General features: G+C 55.4%; 2 protein-coding genes across 18 annotated transcripts in view; both read left to right on the forward strand.

Annotated features, from left to right (window-relative positions):
- Positions 1-12,817, forward strand: part of huwe1 (HECT, UBA and WWE domain containing E3 ubiquitin protein ligase 1) — a 28,942-nt gene extending 16,125 nt beyond the window's left edge. For 8 of the 15 annotated variants that reach the window (XM_053848838.1, XM_053848849.1, XM_053848846.1 and 5 more), the window contains 41 exons: positions 53-248; positions 306-473; positions 608-756; positions 821-881; positions 942-1,165; positions 1,245-1,456; positions 1,528-1,710; positions 1,794-1,966; positions 2,037-2,176; positions 2,261-2,336; positions 2,490-2,588; positions 2,659-2,786; positions 2,852-3,011; positions 3,127-3,355; positions 3,437-3,615; positions 3,753-3,842; positions 3,912-4,072; positions 4,154-4,196; positions 4,774-5,151; positions 5,526-5,736; positions 5,886-6,010; positions 6,074-6,291; positions 6,409-6,797; positions 6,858-7,497; positions 7,571-8,249; positions 8,325-8,422; positions 8,543-8,699; positions 8,764-8,895; positions 8,981-9,196; positions 9,270-9,514; positions 9,945-10,041; positions 10,122-10,274; positions 10,338-10,583; positions 10,644-10,761; positions 10,827-10,967; positions 11,043-11,330; positions 11,399-11,504; positions 11,571-11,688; positions 11,753-11,934; positions 12,008-12,198; positions 12,262-12,817. In XM_053848838.1, coding sequence (XP_053704813.1) covers positions 53-248; positions 306-473; positions 608-756; positions 821-881; positions 942-1,165; positions 1,245-1,456; positions 1,528-1,710; positions 1,794-1,966; positions 2,037-2,176; positions 2,261-2,336; positions 2,490-2,588; positions 2,659-2,786; positions 2,852-3,011; positions 3,127-3,355; positions 3,437-3,615; positions 3,753-3,842; positions 3,912-4,072; positions 4,154-4,196; positions 4,774-5,151; positions 5,526-5,736; positions 5,886-6,010; positions 6,074-6,291; positions 6,409-6,797; positions 6,858-7,497; positions 7,571-8,249; positions 8,325-8,422; positions 8,543-8,699; positions 8,764-8,895; positions 8,981-9,196; positions 9,270-9,514; positions 9,945-10,041; positions 10,122-10,274; positions 10,338-10,583; positions 10,644-10,761; positions 10,827-10,967; positions 11,043-11,330; positions 11,399-11,504; positions 11,571-11,688; positions 11,753-11,934; positions 12,008-12,198; positions 12,262-12,364 — 7,902 coding nt within the window. In that variant the 3' untranslated portion in view covers positions 12,365-12,817. Of the gene's footprint in view, positions 1-52; positions 249-305; positions 474-607; positions 757-820; positions 882-941; positions 1,166-1,244; positions 1,457-1,527; positions 1,711-1,793; positions 1,967-2,036; positions 2,177-2,260; positions 2,337-2,489; positions 2,589-2,658; positions 2,787-2,851; positions 3,012-3,126; positions 3,356-3,436; positions 3,616-3,752; positions 3,843-3,911; positions 4,073-4,153; positions 4,197-4,773; positions 5,152-5,525; positions 5,737-5,885; positions 6,011-6,073; positions 6,292-6,408; positions 6,798-6,857; positions 7,498-7,570; positions 8,250-8,324; positions 8,423-8,542; positions 8,700-8,763; positions 8,897-8,980; positions 9,197-9,269; positions 9,515-9,944; positions 10,042-10,121; positions 10,275-10,337; positions 10,584-10,643; positions 10,762-10,826; positions 10,968-11,042; positions 11,331-11,398; positions 11,505-11,570; positions 11,689-11,752; positions 11,935-12,007; positions 12,199-12,261 lie in introns of all 15 variants that reach the window. The other 7 variants (XM_053848845.1, XM_053848853.1, XM_053848852.1 and 4 more) reach the window with 6 other exon arrangements.
- Positions 12,818-13,270: 453 nt separating this feature from the next.
- l1cama (L1 cell adhesion molecule, paralog a) overlaps positions 13,271-13,931 on the forward strand; it is a 28,852-nt gene continuing 28,191 nt past the window's right edge. For all 3 annotated transcript variants that reach the window (XM_053848887.1, XM_053848888.1, XM_053848884.1), the window contains exon 1: positions 13,271-13,361. The gene's annotated coding sequence lies outside the window, so the exon portion shown is untranslated. The remainder of the gene's footprint in view (positions 13,362-13,931) is intronic.

Here is a 13,931-nt window from a genome sequence, read left to right on the forward strand (position 1 = left end):
GTATATTCAGGTGACATCTTATTGCGAACTCTCATTCTGATCTCTCTGACAGGTGGTGAGATCAGCGGTGACCAGCGGAGCAGGTAGCACCACTTCAGGTGTGGTGTCAGGCAGCCTGGGCTCACGGGAGATAAACTACATCCTGAGAGTCCTGGGTCCAGCTTCCTGTCGGAATCCTGAGGTCTTTGCAGAAACCGCCAGCAATTGTATCCGCATTGCCCTGCCTGCGCCCCGAGGTGCTGGCACAGGTAGTTATTGGGTTAAAAAAAAAGTTCCTCAACTTGAACTGATTTCTTTTTTCTCAGCCACAGATGATGAGTTTGAGAATTTGAGAATAAAAGGACCCAATGCTGTGCAGCTAGTGAAGACAACGCCCCTGAAACTCTCTCCTCTGCCTGCAATCCCTGACACCATCAAGGAGGTGATCTACGACATGCTGAACGCTCTGGCTGCCTACCACGCTCCAGAAGAGGGTGAGTCTGCATGTTCACCAAATTCAGGGTGAAAGTACTTGTGAAATAATGTTATAAGAGTCTCCTTTTACTGCCCGTGACGGAAGCGATATATGTTTTGAGTTGGTGTTGATCAGCATCATTTCAAATGACAGCTGAGCGGCAGGAAGAGCGTGCGGCCGCTGTACCTGGTGGTCAAGACTTGTGCCAGATCCTGCAGGACATTGGAGACGAGGTTTACCAGCAGTACCGTCTGCCTCGGCAGGGCAGTGACTTTGACTCCCAGTCTGCGTTTCATATCAACGTAGGTCTCGTTGACTTGTTGGTTTTGAGTGCGAGGTGAGATTTAATTTGTTTGTTTCTCCCAGACGTTTCCAGCTGACGGAGCAGTGGCAGAGTCCTCCCAGTCTGGGACTCCACAAGGAGAAGGTAATAACTTGCTGGTGCACATGCGTGAGGTGTGTCCGTGACAATCTTTTCCTTTTCCAGCCTCCACACCGGAGGAGATGCGAGAGGAGAAGAAGGAGCAGGAGGGCGAGAAAAGCGCTAGCTCAGAAGAAAGTAAAGCAGCCAAAGTTAAAGCCAGTAAGCCTCTAATGCCGACGTCCACCATCCTGAGGCTGTTGGCCGAGCTTGTGAGGTCCTATGTGGGCATTGCCACGCTCATCGCGTCCTACAGCTATACAGCGGGACAATCTGAGCTGATCAAGGAGGCGAGTTTCCTTTTCTCTTAACTAGCTGTAGCCTCTGTCTCATCCTGCTAAAGAGTTGTGTTAACTTCCATTCTAACAGGATTGCAGTGTTCTCGCCTTTGTGCTTGACCACCTGCTGCCACACACCCAGAACTCTGAGGACAAGGATACTCCTGCTTTGGCACGTCTCTTCCTCGCCAGCTTGGCTGCTGCTGGTACCGGCACTGACGCCCAAGTGGCCTTGGTCAATGAGGTGAAGGCTGCTCTCAGTCGAGCCCTTGCAATGGCAGAGGGCGCTGAAAAACATGCCAGGTCAGAAGCATTTCTTTCACATTGGTCCCAATGTCGATGGCTCTTTTTAACCTCACTCTTGTGTCTGACAGGCTGCAGGCTGTGATGTGCATCATCAGCACTATCATGGAGTCGTGTCCCTCCACGTCCAGCTTCTACAGCACGGCAGCACCCAAGACTCAGCACAACGGCATGAACAACATCATCAGGCTCTTCCTTAAGAAAGGACTGGTCAACGACTTGGCCCGTGTGCCTCACAGCTTGGACTTGTCGAGGTATGGAGCACATAAGTTGTCTGAAGCACGCCGAATGGTACACCACAGGCTCAGTCACCCTGTTGTCTTCCCCACTGTTGCAGTCCCAACATGGCCAACACGGTAAACGCTGCTCTCAAGCCTCTGGAAACCTTGTCCCGTATTGTGAACCAGCCCAGTGGCCTTTTTGGGGGCAAAGGAGGCTCCAGCAAAACAAAACCAGAGCATGACACCGTGGGCACCACCCGAGATAGCAACAGCAACACACAGGATCAAGGTACCTCAACATGAGAGCCGTCTGCATCACTGGCGTTTGGCTTTGGTGATGACAGGTGATTTTCTTGAAGGCGAGTCTGGTGAAACTGAGCCTGTGGAAGGGAACCACAGAGTCCAGGGAACTGACCCCGATCTGATGGATGGAGAAGCCGAAGGAGACACTGTAGTCATTGCTGGTCAGCCTGAGGTTCTGAGTACACAAGCCATGCAGGTAAAGTAGTGCTCTCGTTTCCTGTATTGCAACTGTTTCCACCTCACCGGCAAAAGTCAGACAGAACACTCGTATTACCGACAGGTCGAGAATGAGCTGGTGGATTTGATCGATGAACTGTTGGAGAGAGACGCAAGCACCGTCAACAGCACCATCATAGGTGAGCGGCACAGAAACATGTCACGACTCTTGTAGTCTGTAATGGGAAGTCTAGCACAGTCCATGTGTGATGTTCATCTGATCAGTTGATGTTTTGGTTAAGCTAAACCCGCTGATGACAAGTTCACGTGAAGATGTTTTGATTCTTCCGTAGTGGGACGCAGTGGCGATGACGAATCGCAGGAAGACGTGTTGATGGATGAGGCGCCGTCAAACATCAGCCAGCCCTCAACTCTGCAGGCCAACAGAGAAGGTGTGCATCGCGTGTATAATGTTTGAGGCTGTGAAGTTCATGCGCTGTATTGAAGTTGCTGGTCCTCTAGATTCCATGAATATTCTGGAGCCAGAGGATGAGGAACACACGCAAGAAGAAGATTCCAGCGGAAGCAATGATGATGAAGACAGTCAGGATGAAGAGGAGGAGGAAGAAGAGGAAGAGGAGGAAGATCAGGTCTGCATTGAACCTGAATGTGGAGGTGTGGCTGCTTCATGAGGTAATCATTGATGTTTCTGCAGGATGATGAAGAAGGAGATGAGGACGATGATGATGAGGGCTCAGAGATGGAGCTTGATGAGGACTTCCCCGACATTAATGCTGCACCCCACATCCGCTTCGAAAGGTTTGACAGGGATGAAGACCTCATCATTGAGTTTGACAACATGTTCTCCAACAACGGTTAGTCACTCCATCAATCGCCATTCCAGACTTGTGTTCACAAACAGAAAAGCTTTGGGTTGTTCTGCAGCTGTCTGCTAATGTCTGCCTGCGTTCTCTGCTGTTCTTCCATCAGCTGACATCCCTCCCTCCCCAGGCAACATCCCCAGCTCCCACCCACTGATGGTGCGCCACGCTGACCATGGCTCCCTCACCCTTGGGGTGGCTGGCACCAGCAGCCGTCTGGCACAGGGCATGGGTCGCAGCCAGAGAACGCTGCGTCAGCTCACTGCCAACAGTGGACACACCATCCACGTCCACTACCCTGGGAACCGCCAGCCCAACCCCCCACTCATCCTGCAGAGGTCCAGCCCCAGTTCTGTCACAGATCCCTCAAGGTTCTGTGCTTGTCCAGGCCAAATACTGACGTGTTCTCCCCTCTGCAGGTTGTTGGGTCCGAGTGCCGCAGCAGACATACTGCAGCTCTCCAGCTCCCTGCCGCTGCAATCACGTGGTCGTGCACGTCTCTTGGTGGGAAACGAAGATGTTCACATCATCGCCCGTTCTGATGATGAGTTGCTGGACGACCTCTTCCACGAGCAGAGCAGCACCGGGGGCCAAGCAGGTCAGGGTCCCCGTGACTCGTTGTGTCTCATGCATGTGGACTCATCGTGAACTTGTTTGACTGAACCATCTTGTCCTTATTTGCATAAAGTTTGATGATCTTTCAATGATTTGTCCCCGTTTGTGTCCTTGGCCTAGGCACCTTGTCCAGTATTCCAACTGCCCTAACCAGGTGGACGGACGAGTGCAAAGTTCTTGATGCAGAGAGTATGCATGACTGCGTTGCTGGTATGTTTGCAAGTACAGATGATCGGGAAGTATGTCGTACGTATGTCTGACTTGCGCCTCTGCGCACAGTGGTGAAGGTGCCAATCCTGCAGCATCTGGAAAGCCTCCGGGACGAAGAGCTGGAAGAGCGGCGAGAGAAGAGAAGGCGTCAGTTGGCAGAGGAGGAGGAGTCCAAACAAAACGAGAGACGGGCCTCTGGAGCTGAACAGTCCCGTGAACAGAACGTGCAGGTTTGGAGGCTTGTTTATGCAGTGGTCAGGCTTCTTCATGGAGCCTGCAGCACCCCACTAACCAATCTCTCTTACAAACAGGGCTCAGGATTGGGTTCAATCAACGGCGCCGAAAACACTGCAGGTACTGTCGCTGAATTTCCCATTCTTCTCTCTGGCTCTCTTCACTCACAGGAAGGAACGCGTGGCTTGTCAGCAGTGCGCGCTGTGAGATGAGGTAGTAGTTTGTATAGTTTTAGGATCATACCAGATCTGGGAGATAACTATACAGTCTACTGTCTTTCCCACGGTGCTGCCCTCGCAGTCTGACACCTTTGTCATCATCTCACTCAAACTTTGTTTGTTGAACAGCTTTTCTCTTCTCCAGGTTTGACTGAAACATTTTTGCTTTTTGTCACTGAGCTGGCTCTGCTGTGGTGAGGTAGTAAGTTGTGTTGTTGTTGGGGATTAGCATTGTTCACCCCGTTCAGGAGATAACTATACAACTTACTGCCTTCCTCAGTGGAGACCGCTGTCTGGAATCCTCCTGTCTTGTCCGGAAGCCAAGCCGGTAAATTGCCATCAAACCGGGGACTGTTCTTGTAGCTCTTCTCAGGACAGCAATATTTGTGCAACAGAGCATGGACTGATCCCAGTCTGTCGTTGATGATCAGTGGTTGTTGTTGAACATGATTTAAACAAGGTTTTTTTTCTTGTGGCAGAGGGCGAGCAAGCTCAGGCCAGCTCATGTCTGGACCCTCCAAGGGTCTCAGAGGGCTTCCTCACCGCTCCTCCATCAGGAGAGGTTACGCCCACCACCCCCGCCCCCCACGAACAGGCCCTAGTTCGCTTGGAGGCTGCCATCATTCAGCAGGTCCCGCAGCCTATCGCCGACCTGCTCCTGGCAGAGTCTCGTGCAGACTCCCTGGCTGCCCTGGCCGGGGCAGGGCTTCCACCCTTGTCCGCCACCGACAGGCCAAGCGAAGTGGAGGCGTCCCAGATGGAAATGTCCCCTGCACCTACAATTGGTGAGCGAGGAGGAGGAGGAGAAGGAGGAGGAGGTGTTGTTGGTGGAGGAGCGTTGGATGAATGCAGGGAAGGTAGAACAACTTTACAAACTTTCTTTTTACCAGAGTGGCAGCTGTAAGCTCGTGCGTCTTGTGTCTCAGACCAGCTGCAGCATCTATTGATGGCTCTGGTCTCCGATCATTGTGTCATGAATCCAAAGTTCTGTATTTGTTATCACGGTGCAGTTCATCTTGATTGACGTTGCAATGGCACGGAATGCTGTCTTTTAGTTTTCCTGGGCAGCTTGAGTGGAGGTGTGCTCCCTAGGAGCTGAATCGCAACAACTTTAAGCAAAGATCTTCATCACCCCAATGGACGTACAACCACTAATCTGAGCTGTCACTCAACATGTCGCCTCTGTACACGAAGAGCGGCGAACTGATGGACGCCCCTTGTTTCCCTGCAGCTTCTCTGAGTCCAGATATCGTGGAAACCTCTGAGCCGGCAACAATAGCTGTGTCTCATCTGGAGGGGTCGCCAATGGACACCAGCAGCCCCGCCTCTACCACCCAGGAAGACGCATCTTCGAACACCACCCAGACCGCTCAGCTGTCTCAGGAGCTCTCTGGCAGCGGGGACAGTGCCCTGACCGACCGGCAGACAGACACGGACACTGGGTACGCTGTGTAGTGGCCAACAAGAAATCCAAATAATGACTTACACATGGAAGGAGTTGAAAAAGTATTTGTGTGTCGACTCTATAATGGGATAATCAAGGTTTAGTTAAGTGTTTTATTATTCTAAACAAGCTGCTTCCCTCTGACAGCTCAACTTCTGTCTCCTCATCTGGAGAGACTCTTCCTCGTAGCGACAGCGCTGACAGCCAGTCACACGCCATCCAAGAGGAGCCCCTCCCCTCCACCAGCAATGAGGATGAAGATCCTCTCGCAGGTACTTTTGGAATGTTCTGTTTAATAAGGTGTAATAGCTGGTGACTGACGCTGTCTGTTTTAGGCATCAGTCTACCAGAGGGTGTGGATCCGTCTTTCCTCGCCGCGCTTCCTGAAGACATCCGTCGGGAGGTGCTACAGAATCAACTGGGCATCAGACCACCGACCCGCCCCCCAGCTGCTACCACTCTGCCTTCTTCCACGGCCCCCGTGCTTGGAGGACTAGTCACAGAGGTCAGCCCTGAGTTCCTGGCTGCCCTGCCACCTGCGATCCAGGAAGAGGTGAGACGGAAGAAGATTCAGAGGTGTCCTTCATGGGTGACACACAGCCATGTTTCTCAGACGTTCTGTGTGAAACTAATGCTGCCCTGTTAAAATGTTTTTTTTTTTCCCCTGTAGGTCCTGGCTCAGCAGCGAGCGGAGCAGCAGCGGCGGGAGTTGGCTCAGCAGCCCACACAGGGAGACACGCCCCTGGACCCAGTGACCTTCATCCAAACTCTGCCCTCTGAGCTCCGGCGCAGCGTCCTTGAAGACATGGAGGACAGCGTGCTGGCTGTGATGCCTCCAGACATTGCCGCTGAAGCTGCAGCCCTTCGCCGTGAGCAGGAGGTTCGTCAGAGGCAGCTGATGCACGAGCGGCTCTTCGGTCACAGTTCCTCCTCTGCGCTGTCTGCCATCTTGCGCTCACCAGCCTTCACCAGCCGACTGGGGAGTAACAGAGGAGTGCAGTACACCAGACTGGCCGTCCAGAGGGGCGGCACGTTTCAGATGGGAGGCACCAACCACCGGTGAGTGACCCATGTGTGCTGCTCACATGGACACAAGCCCCTGATGGTCTTTCCTCTCAGACCTTCCAGCTCCAGCGTGGACTCATTGCTGCGTCTGCGTGGCCGATTGCTGTTGGACCACGAGGCCTTGTCGTGCCTGCTGGTGTTGTTGTTCGTGGATGAACCGAAGCTCAACACCAGCCGCCTGCACCGTGTTCTGAGGAACCTGTGCTACCACTCTCAGACCCGGGGCTGGGTGATCCGGAGTCTTCTGTCCATACTTCAGCGCAGCAGTGAGAGCGAGGTGTGCGTGGAGACCTCGCGCCTGGAGGAGTCTCGTGGGAAAAGGGGCATCACAGCAGGATGTGGGGGCAAAGGCTCCTCCGCTGCCTCCCTGTCGTCATCGCCTTCCTCCCTAGAGCTTCTGAATCGGGTAGAGTCACGGAGCTCCAGTCAGCTTTCCTGGCTCTCTGTGTCTATGGACGCGGCGCTGGGCTGCAGGACAAACATCTTCCAGATTCAGAGAGCTTCAGGGAGAAAACACGCTGACCGGCACTCGGCCGGGGGCTCCGCTGGCTCCACTGCTCTGGCGGGCAGCATGTCAGGAGCTTCCGCTGGCGTCACATGTACTGGGGGAGGTGGCTCCACCGTCCACATCCACCCTCAGGCTGCTCCGGTGGTATGTCGACATGTGTTGGACACGCTGATCCAGCTGGCCAAGGTAGCTCCAGTTGCTCAGGCGTTCTCCTCACAGTGAATGGTTGCCTACAAAATGACATGTTCTGCTCCTGCAGGTTTTCCCCAGCCACTTCACTCAGCAGCGCTGCAAGGACCTGACCCTGTCCTCGTCTGATCTGGAGTCTCGCCTGTGTACTGCCTCCTCTGTGGCAGGGAGTCTAAGTGCAGGCTCCAGATCTGGCCCACAGTCTCAGGGTAACCCCTGCTCCAACGCCTCTGGCACCCAGAACTCCCTGGGCTCCTCTGCAGTCACGCCACAGTCTCTGGGAATCTCCACAGACTTTTGGGACCTCCTGGTCAAGCTGGACAACATGAATGTCAGCCGCAAGGGCAAAGCCTCCATGAAGACCGTGCCTCTGGGGGGCAGCGCTGAGGCTGAGGGGGCTCAGCTCAGTTTAGAGAGCTCCCCTCTGGGCCAGCTGATGAACATGTTGTCCCACCCCGTCATCAGGCGCAGCTCTCTGCTCACAGAGAAGCTGCTGCGCCTGCTCTCCCTCATTTCCATCGCTCTGCCCGACAACAAGGCCACCGAGGTGCCTGCCGGACACCCCACCGCTCAGACCGCCAACCCAGCCTCCGCAGCCAGCTCAGGAGCCACACAGGTGGCGACGGCAGGCGCCGTGGCCCCTGCGATTCCTGGACTTCAGGGCTCCGCCTCTGGCATCAGTCACGTGGTCTCTCAAACGCCATCCACCGCCATCTCTCTACCAACGGCCACTGGACCAGTCTCCACAGGTGCTGTGGTCCACTGATCCTCAGCCAAGCGTCGCCTCGCTGTGAGCTTTAACTTAATGTGTTTGGATTCCACAGGGAAGCTGAGAGGTCAGAGCAGCGGCAGCAGCATGGAAAGTGACAACAAGATGGCCTCGTCAGGACTCACTGAGAAGCAGCTCCAGCTGTCTGTGGAGGTAAATACCGAAGTTCTGTTGCGTCTGACGCCAGGAAACCCCTGAGCTGGCGCGTCCTTGAATATACACAGTATTCGAATCAGCTGGAAGTTCTGCACTCAAACACTGATGGTGTTTCAGGTGTTGACCTCACATTCCTGCTCAGAAGAAGGTCTGGAGGACGCAGCTAACATCCTGCTGCAGTTGTCCCGAGGTGACGGCACGACCCGAGACACGGTGCTGAAGCTGCTGCTCAGCGGAGCCAGACATCTGGGCTACACGCTGTGCAAACAGATCGGTCAGTCAGCTGCGCTCTGATCTGCTGTGGGCGAGGACCAGTTCCCAACTGTGCTGTGCTTCAGGAACCTTGTTGGCTGAACTGCGAGAGTACAACCTGGAGCAGCAGAGACGAGCTCAAGCTGACTCGCATTCCCCCGACGGCCCGTCGGAGGATTCTTCCATCTCCGCCCGACTGAAGGGCAAGATGACCAGCAGGTTAGCCAGGGGACCGCTGCTCACTGACCTCCTCTTCCCTGTCAAGTCGCAAAAGCAACCTCCTTTACCTGGTTTTCGTTTTTTGATTGGGGCACAGGTTCGACGGCTCAGAGAGTGTGGTGATCGTGGCGGCGCAGAAGCGAACACTGGGTGGCAGAGAGTTGCAGTTGCCCTGCATGAGCTCTCTCACCTCCAAGACCTCCACACAGAAGTTCTTCCTGCGAGTGCTGCAGGTCATCATCCAACTGCGAGAGGACACGCGCCGCGCCAACAAGAAGGCCAAGCAGACGGGTCGGCTAGGTAAGCAGAAGGCTTCGCAGTCACGTGACGCCCAGAGTCACGTGCGATAATGTGTCCTGGTGTGATCCGCCAGGCTCGTCCAGTCTGGGCTCCGCCAGCAGCATCCAGGCCGCCGTGCGCCAGCTGGAGGCCGAGGCCGACGCCATCATCCAGATGGTGAGAGAGGGTCAGCGTGCACGCCGGCTCACCCAGGCCCCGCAGCCCACTGCCGCCCCTGCCGCCGTCGCTGCTGCTGCTGCCGCCGCTGCCGTCGCCACCGCCCCCCATGCCCTCGCTGGTGCTGCTCCCCCTGCTGGCACAACTGCTGCTGCTGCAACGGTTAGCATGAGCCGCTCAGACAGCTGACCTTCTCTCGCTCACACACACACTTACACAGTTTTGGTTTGCTTTTTTTGTGAGGACCATCCAAAACACGTGGCTAACCTGAACTGGGACTCTGAACCAAACCTGCACCCAATTCGAAGAAACTATTTTCCCAGATGTTATAAAATGTCCTCACAAGAAGGTGTTTAGTCAGGACTCGGTCCTCACACGTGCACAAAACATACATGGTTTCTCTCAGAGATGCGAGTGTGTTGGGTTATTTTTTGAGTGGTGACATGAGCCTGTTTCCACGGTGACATGGGCGGAGCTGGTCTGACGCGCCGTGAAGCTGCCTGTTGCTCGCTGACGTGGCCTCCTGCCTCTGGCTCTCAGCTGGTGAGCAGCAGCTTCTCTGCTGGTGACCCGCCTGCCCTCTGTCTTCCAGTCTGAGATGCCGTCGGAGGCCCAGGCTGCCCAGAGAGACGAGTCCCCGATGGACGTGGACCAGCCGTCCCCGCTGGAGACGGACTCCACGCCGCTGGGTTGGTCTCCCTTCATCTGAGACTGTGGACGCGAGTGAGTGCGTATGTGCGACTTGACCTGCGTGACCTGTGTCCCTCAGACGATGAGGCCAACGGCGGTCCGTCGGAGAGCGAGGAGCGGCTCCCGGACCTGCCGCTGCTGAGCGAGCAGCTGCTGCTGGACGAGCTGTGGGACATGCTGGGCGAGTGCCTGAAGGAGCTGGAGGAGTCCCATGACCAGCACGCCGTGCTGGGTAGGTGTCGGCTCCTGGGCTCCCGGGGCAGCTGCCGACAGACCCCTGACCTGTGCTCCTCAGTTCTGCAGCCGGCGGTGGAGGCCTTCTTCCTGGTTCACGCCACGGAGCGCGAGAGCAAGCCGCCTGTGAGGGACACCAGGGAAAGCCAGCTGTCTCACATCAAGGACGAGCCCCCCCCACTCTCCCCGGCCCCTCTTACGCCCGCCACGCCCTCCTCCCTCGACCCCTTCTTCTCACGGGAGCCCTCGTCCATGCACATCTCCTCCAACCTGCCGCCCGACACCCAGAAGTTCCTGCGATTCGCCGGTGAGTCACACCGTCGGCGAGCCTCGGTGGAGTGGAGCTGACCGCCTGCTTCATCTGCAGAAACCCACCGCACCGTGCTGAACCAGATCCTGCGCCAGTCCACCACTCACCTGGCCGACGGGCCCTTCGCCGTCCTGGTGGACTACATCCGCATCCTGGACTTCGACGTGAAGCGGAAGTGAGTGAAGACGCCCTCAGTGAGGTGTGGTCAGTTTGGCTGAGGCTCTGGCCTCCTGCGTGCAGGTACTTCCGCCAGGAGCTGGAGCGTCTGGACGAAGGCCTGAGGAAGGAGGACATGGCCGTGCACGTGAGGAGAGACCACGTGTTCGAGGACTCTTACCGGGAGCTGCACCGCAAGAGTCCGGAGGACATGAAGAATCGACTGTGAGTGGCTCGGCTCCCAGAGTGAGTTGCCTGCGATGGGCTTGACTGGACGCTCTTGTCTCCGTGTCCTCGCAGCTACATTGTCTTCGAGGGCGAGGAGGGTCAGGACGCGGGCGGGCTGCTGAGGGAGTGGTACATGATCATCTCCAGAGAGATGTTCAACCCCATGTACGCCTTGTTCCGCACCTCGCCTGGCGACCGGGTCACGTACACCATCAACCCCTCGTCTCACTGCAACCCCAACCACCTCAGCTACTTCAAGTTCGTGGGCCGTGTGGTGGCCAAGGCCGTCTACGACAACCGGCTCCTGGAGTGCTACTTCACCCGCAGCTTCTACAAGCACATCTTGGGGAAGAGCGTGAGGTGAGTGCCGCTCCTCGGCTCCCCACGCCTGGGACTGTGTCCTCTGACCCGCCCTCTGCTCCTGACAGGTACACGGACATGGAGAGCGAGGACTACCCCTTCTTCCAGGGTCTGGTCTACTTGCTGGAGAATGACGTCTCCACTCTGGGCTACGAGCTGACCTTCAGCACGGAGGTGAGTGTGACGCACCGCTGAGCCGTGACGGCAGCGGCAGCTCTGACCCGGCCGGCCTCTCGGCAGGTCCAAGAGTTTGGCGTGTGCGAAGTGAGAGACCTGAAGCCCAACGGCGCCAACATCCTGGTGACGGAGGAGAACAAGAAGGAGTATGTGCACCTGGTGTGCCAGATGAAGATGACCGGTGAGTCTACAGAGTCTTGTGTGCTCCACACGTGCGCGGTGCCACTGTGTGCGCTCTTCCTCAGGTGCCATTCGGAAGCAGCTGGCAGCCTTCCTAGAGGGCTTCTACGAGATCATCCCCAAGAGACTGATCTCCATCTTCACGGAGCAGGAGCTGGAGCTGCTCATCTCTGGTCTGCCCACCATCGACATTGACGACCTCAAGGCCAACACCGAGTACCACAAGTACCAGTCCAGCTCCATCCAGGTAAGCCCTGTCCCAGCTGCGCTCCCGGGCTCCAGCTCACGGGCCCTCACCTGCTGGGCTTCCTCTCCTCCAGATCCAGTGGTTCTGGAGAGCCTTACGGTCCTTCGACCAGGCGGACCGGGCCAAGTTCCTCCAGTTTGTCACCGGGACGTCCAAAGTTCCTCTGCAGGGCTTCGCCGCCCTGGAGGGCATGAATGGCATCCAGAAGTTCCAGATCCACCGGGACGACCGCTCGACCGACCGTTTGCCCTCGGCTCACACCTGGTAGGCACGCCGCCGCTGCCAGACGGATCCCGGCCTGCTTCTAACGCCGTCTTCTCCCCGCAGCTTTAACCAGCTGGACCTCCCGGCCTACGAGAGCTACGAGAAGCTGCGACACATGCTGCTGCTGGCCATTCAGGAATGTTCGGAGGGCTTCGGTCTGGCCTGAGGACGAGTGGCCACACTGAAGCAAGTTCAAGTTCACGGACTGATGCATTTGATTTGAGTTCTCTGTACAAAAGGTTTGGGAGTTTGTTATGTTGATCTTTTTGTTCTGGCTGTAAAAAGAAAAAAAAAGTGTTTGAACAGGATGGTTATAAAACCTTTGGGGAAAAATGTTTGTGGTTTCTTGTTGCTAATTTGTGACCTCACAAGTCGATGAGGAACATTTTTACGGTTGCTTCATGAACAAGTTGTTCACAGGAAAATGCACTTTTCGAAACATTTTGTGGCATTTTTATGGAAGGATGGTACAAAATATGAAGAGAACCTGAAGGTGATTTAAAGAGACAAAAGAACCTTAAGCATAAATTCTAGAGTATTTTTGGCTATTAAACCGCTGACTCAGCCTGGAGCCTTGGTTCAGAGTGAAATAACTACATGAATAAATGCATAAAATCGCGTCCTGTTTCTTTGTAGCGTCATTCACCTCCACATGCTGGGCTGACGCCTTCAGCTCTGCTCTTCGTCAGAGGGCTTCTCCTTTGTGGACCGACTTCCTGAAACCCGGGTTAAAAGGCGTCTCATGGTCCGATTGTTGTCTGCCCAGTCTCGCCCGTCTGCAGCTCGTGAGCCACGGCAGCGCAGTTGCTTGGATGGTAAATCTTGTTCCCTGTAACGTTCCCACTAGGTGGCGTCATTGCAAAAAAAAAAAAAATCATATTCCACTTTAATTTTTGCAAATTAATTAATTTTGTAAATGCTCTCACAAACGCGTTTTGATTTCAGACATGAAATTAATTTAAACTCTATATATTTTTGGGGTTCGTCTTTGACCAGCGTCCCGAGAGTTTTTTTTTTTTGCGTCGCTAGGAACCAAGTCGTTTGTTCCTAGCCGGAGTGTTGATGCTGACGTACCGAGGCCGCGTGAGCAGTTCCACTTGAGATGTCAAACTTAGCTCGGCGGACGGAAGCGGCGGAAAGGCAGGTGCAGCCCACGGCACCAGGTGAGCTCCGACACGCGGCCAGGTGCCGCCAGACGTTCTAACGTGCACTTGACTCGCGTTGAAGGCACTTAAAATGGTCGACAATCCCACCTGTAGATGGCGCTCTCGCTCTGCGAGACGCGTCGTCTTCTTCACTTGACTCGTGACGGCGCATCTTGACGACACTCTTTGACTGGCGCATTGAGTCGACGCCATGAACCGGAACATTATGACCTCGTGGCGGCCAAAGTCCAAGTTTGAAGTCGCTGTTGTTGCCTGCGTGCTCACTCGGCGCCACTAGAGGGCGCCCTCCCTCCTCCCACCCGTCCATGTCGGGTTTGCGGTTGTTCAGCTGTGAGCAATGAAATTAGTGCGCAGTCGAGCGGAGACACCCCACCCCCCTCACCCCCATCTCCTCAGCGAGGCGTCGCTAAGAGCATCTGTTGCTCAGAGAAGCCTTTCATTCTCAATTAAAGAGAAATAATGACTATCAGCCACTTCATCTGGTGGAAGACCACCTTCACCACATGGTCCCTGGGGGCCTTCGCTCCTGATGTCTGTATTCAGGACTCAGAGTAGAGCAGCCGCTGT

This window comes from Synchiropus splendidus, chromosome 18 (assembly GCF_027744825.2).
Source record: "Synchiropus splendidus isolate RoL2022-P1 chromosome 18, RoL_Sspl_1.0, whole genome shotgun sequence".
NCBI classification, from domain to species: Eukaryota; Metazoa; Chordata; class Actinopteri; order Syngnathiformes; family Callionymidae; genus Synchiropus; species Synchiropus splendidus.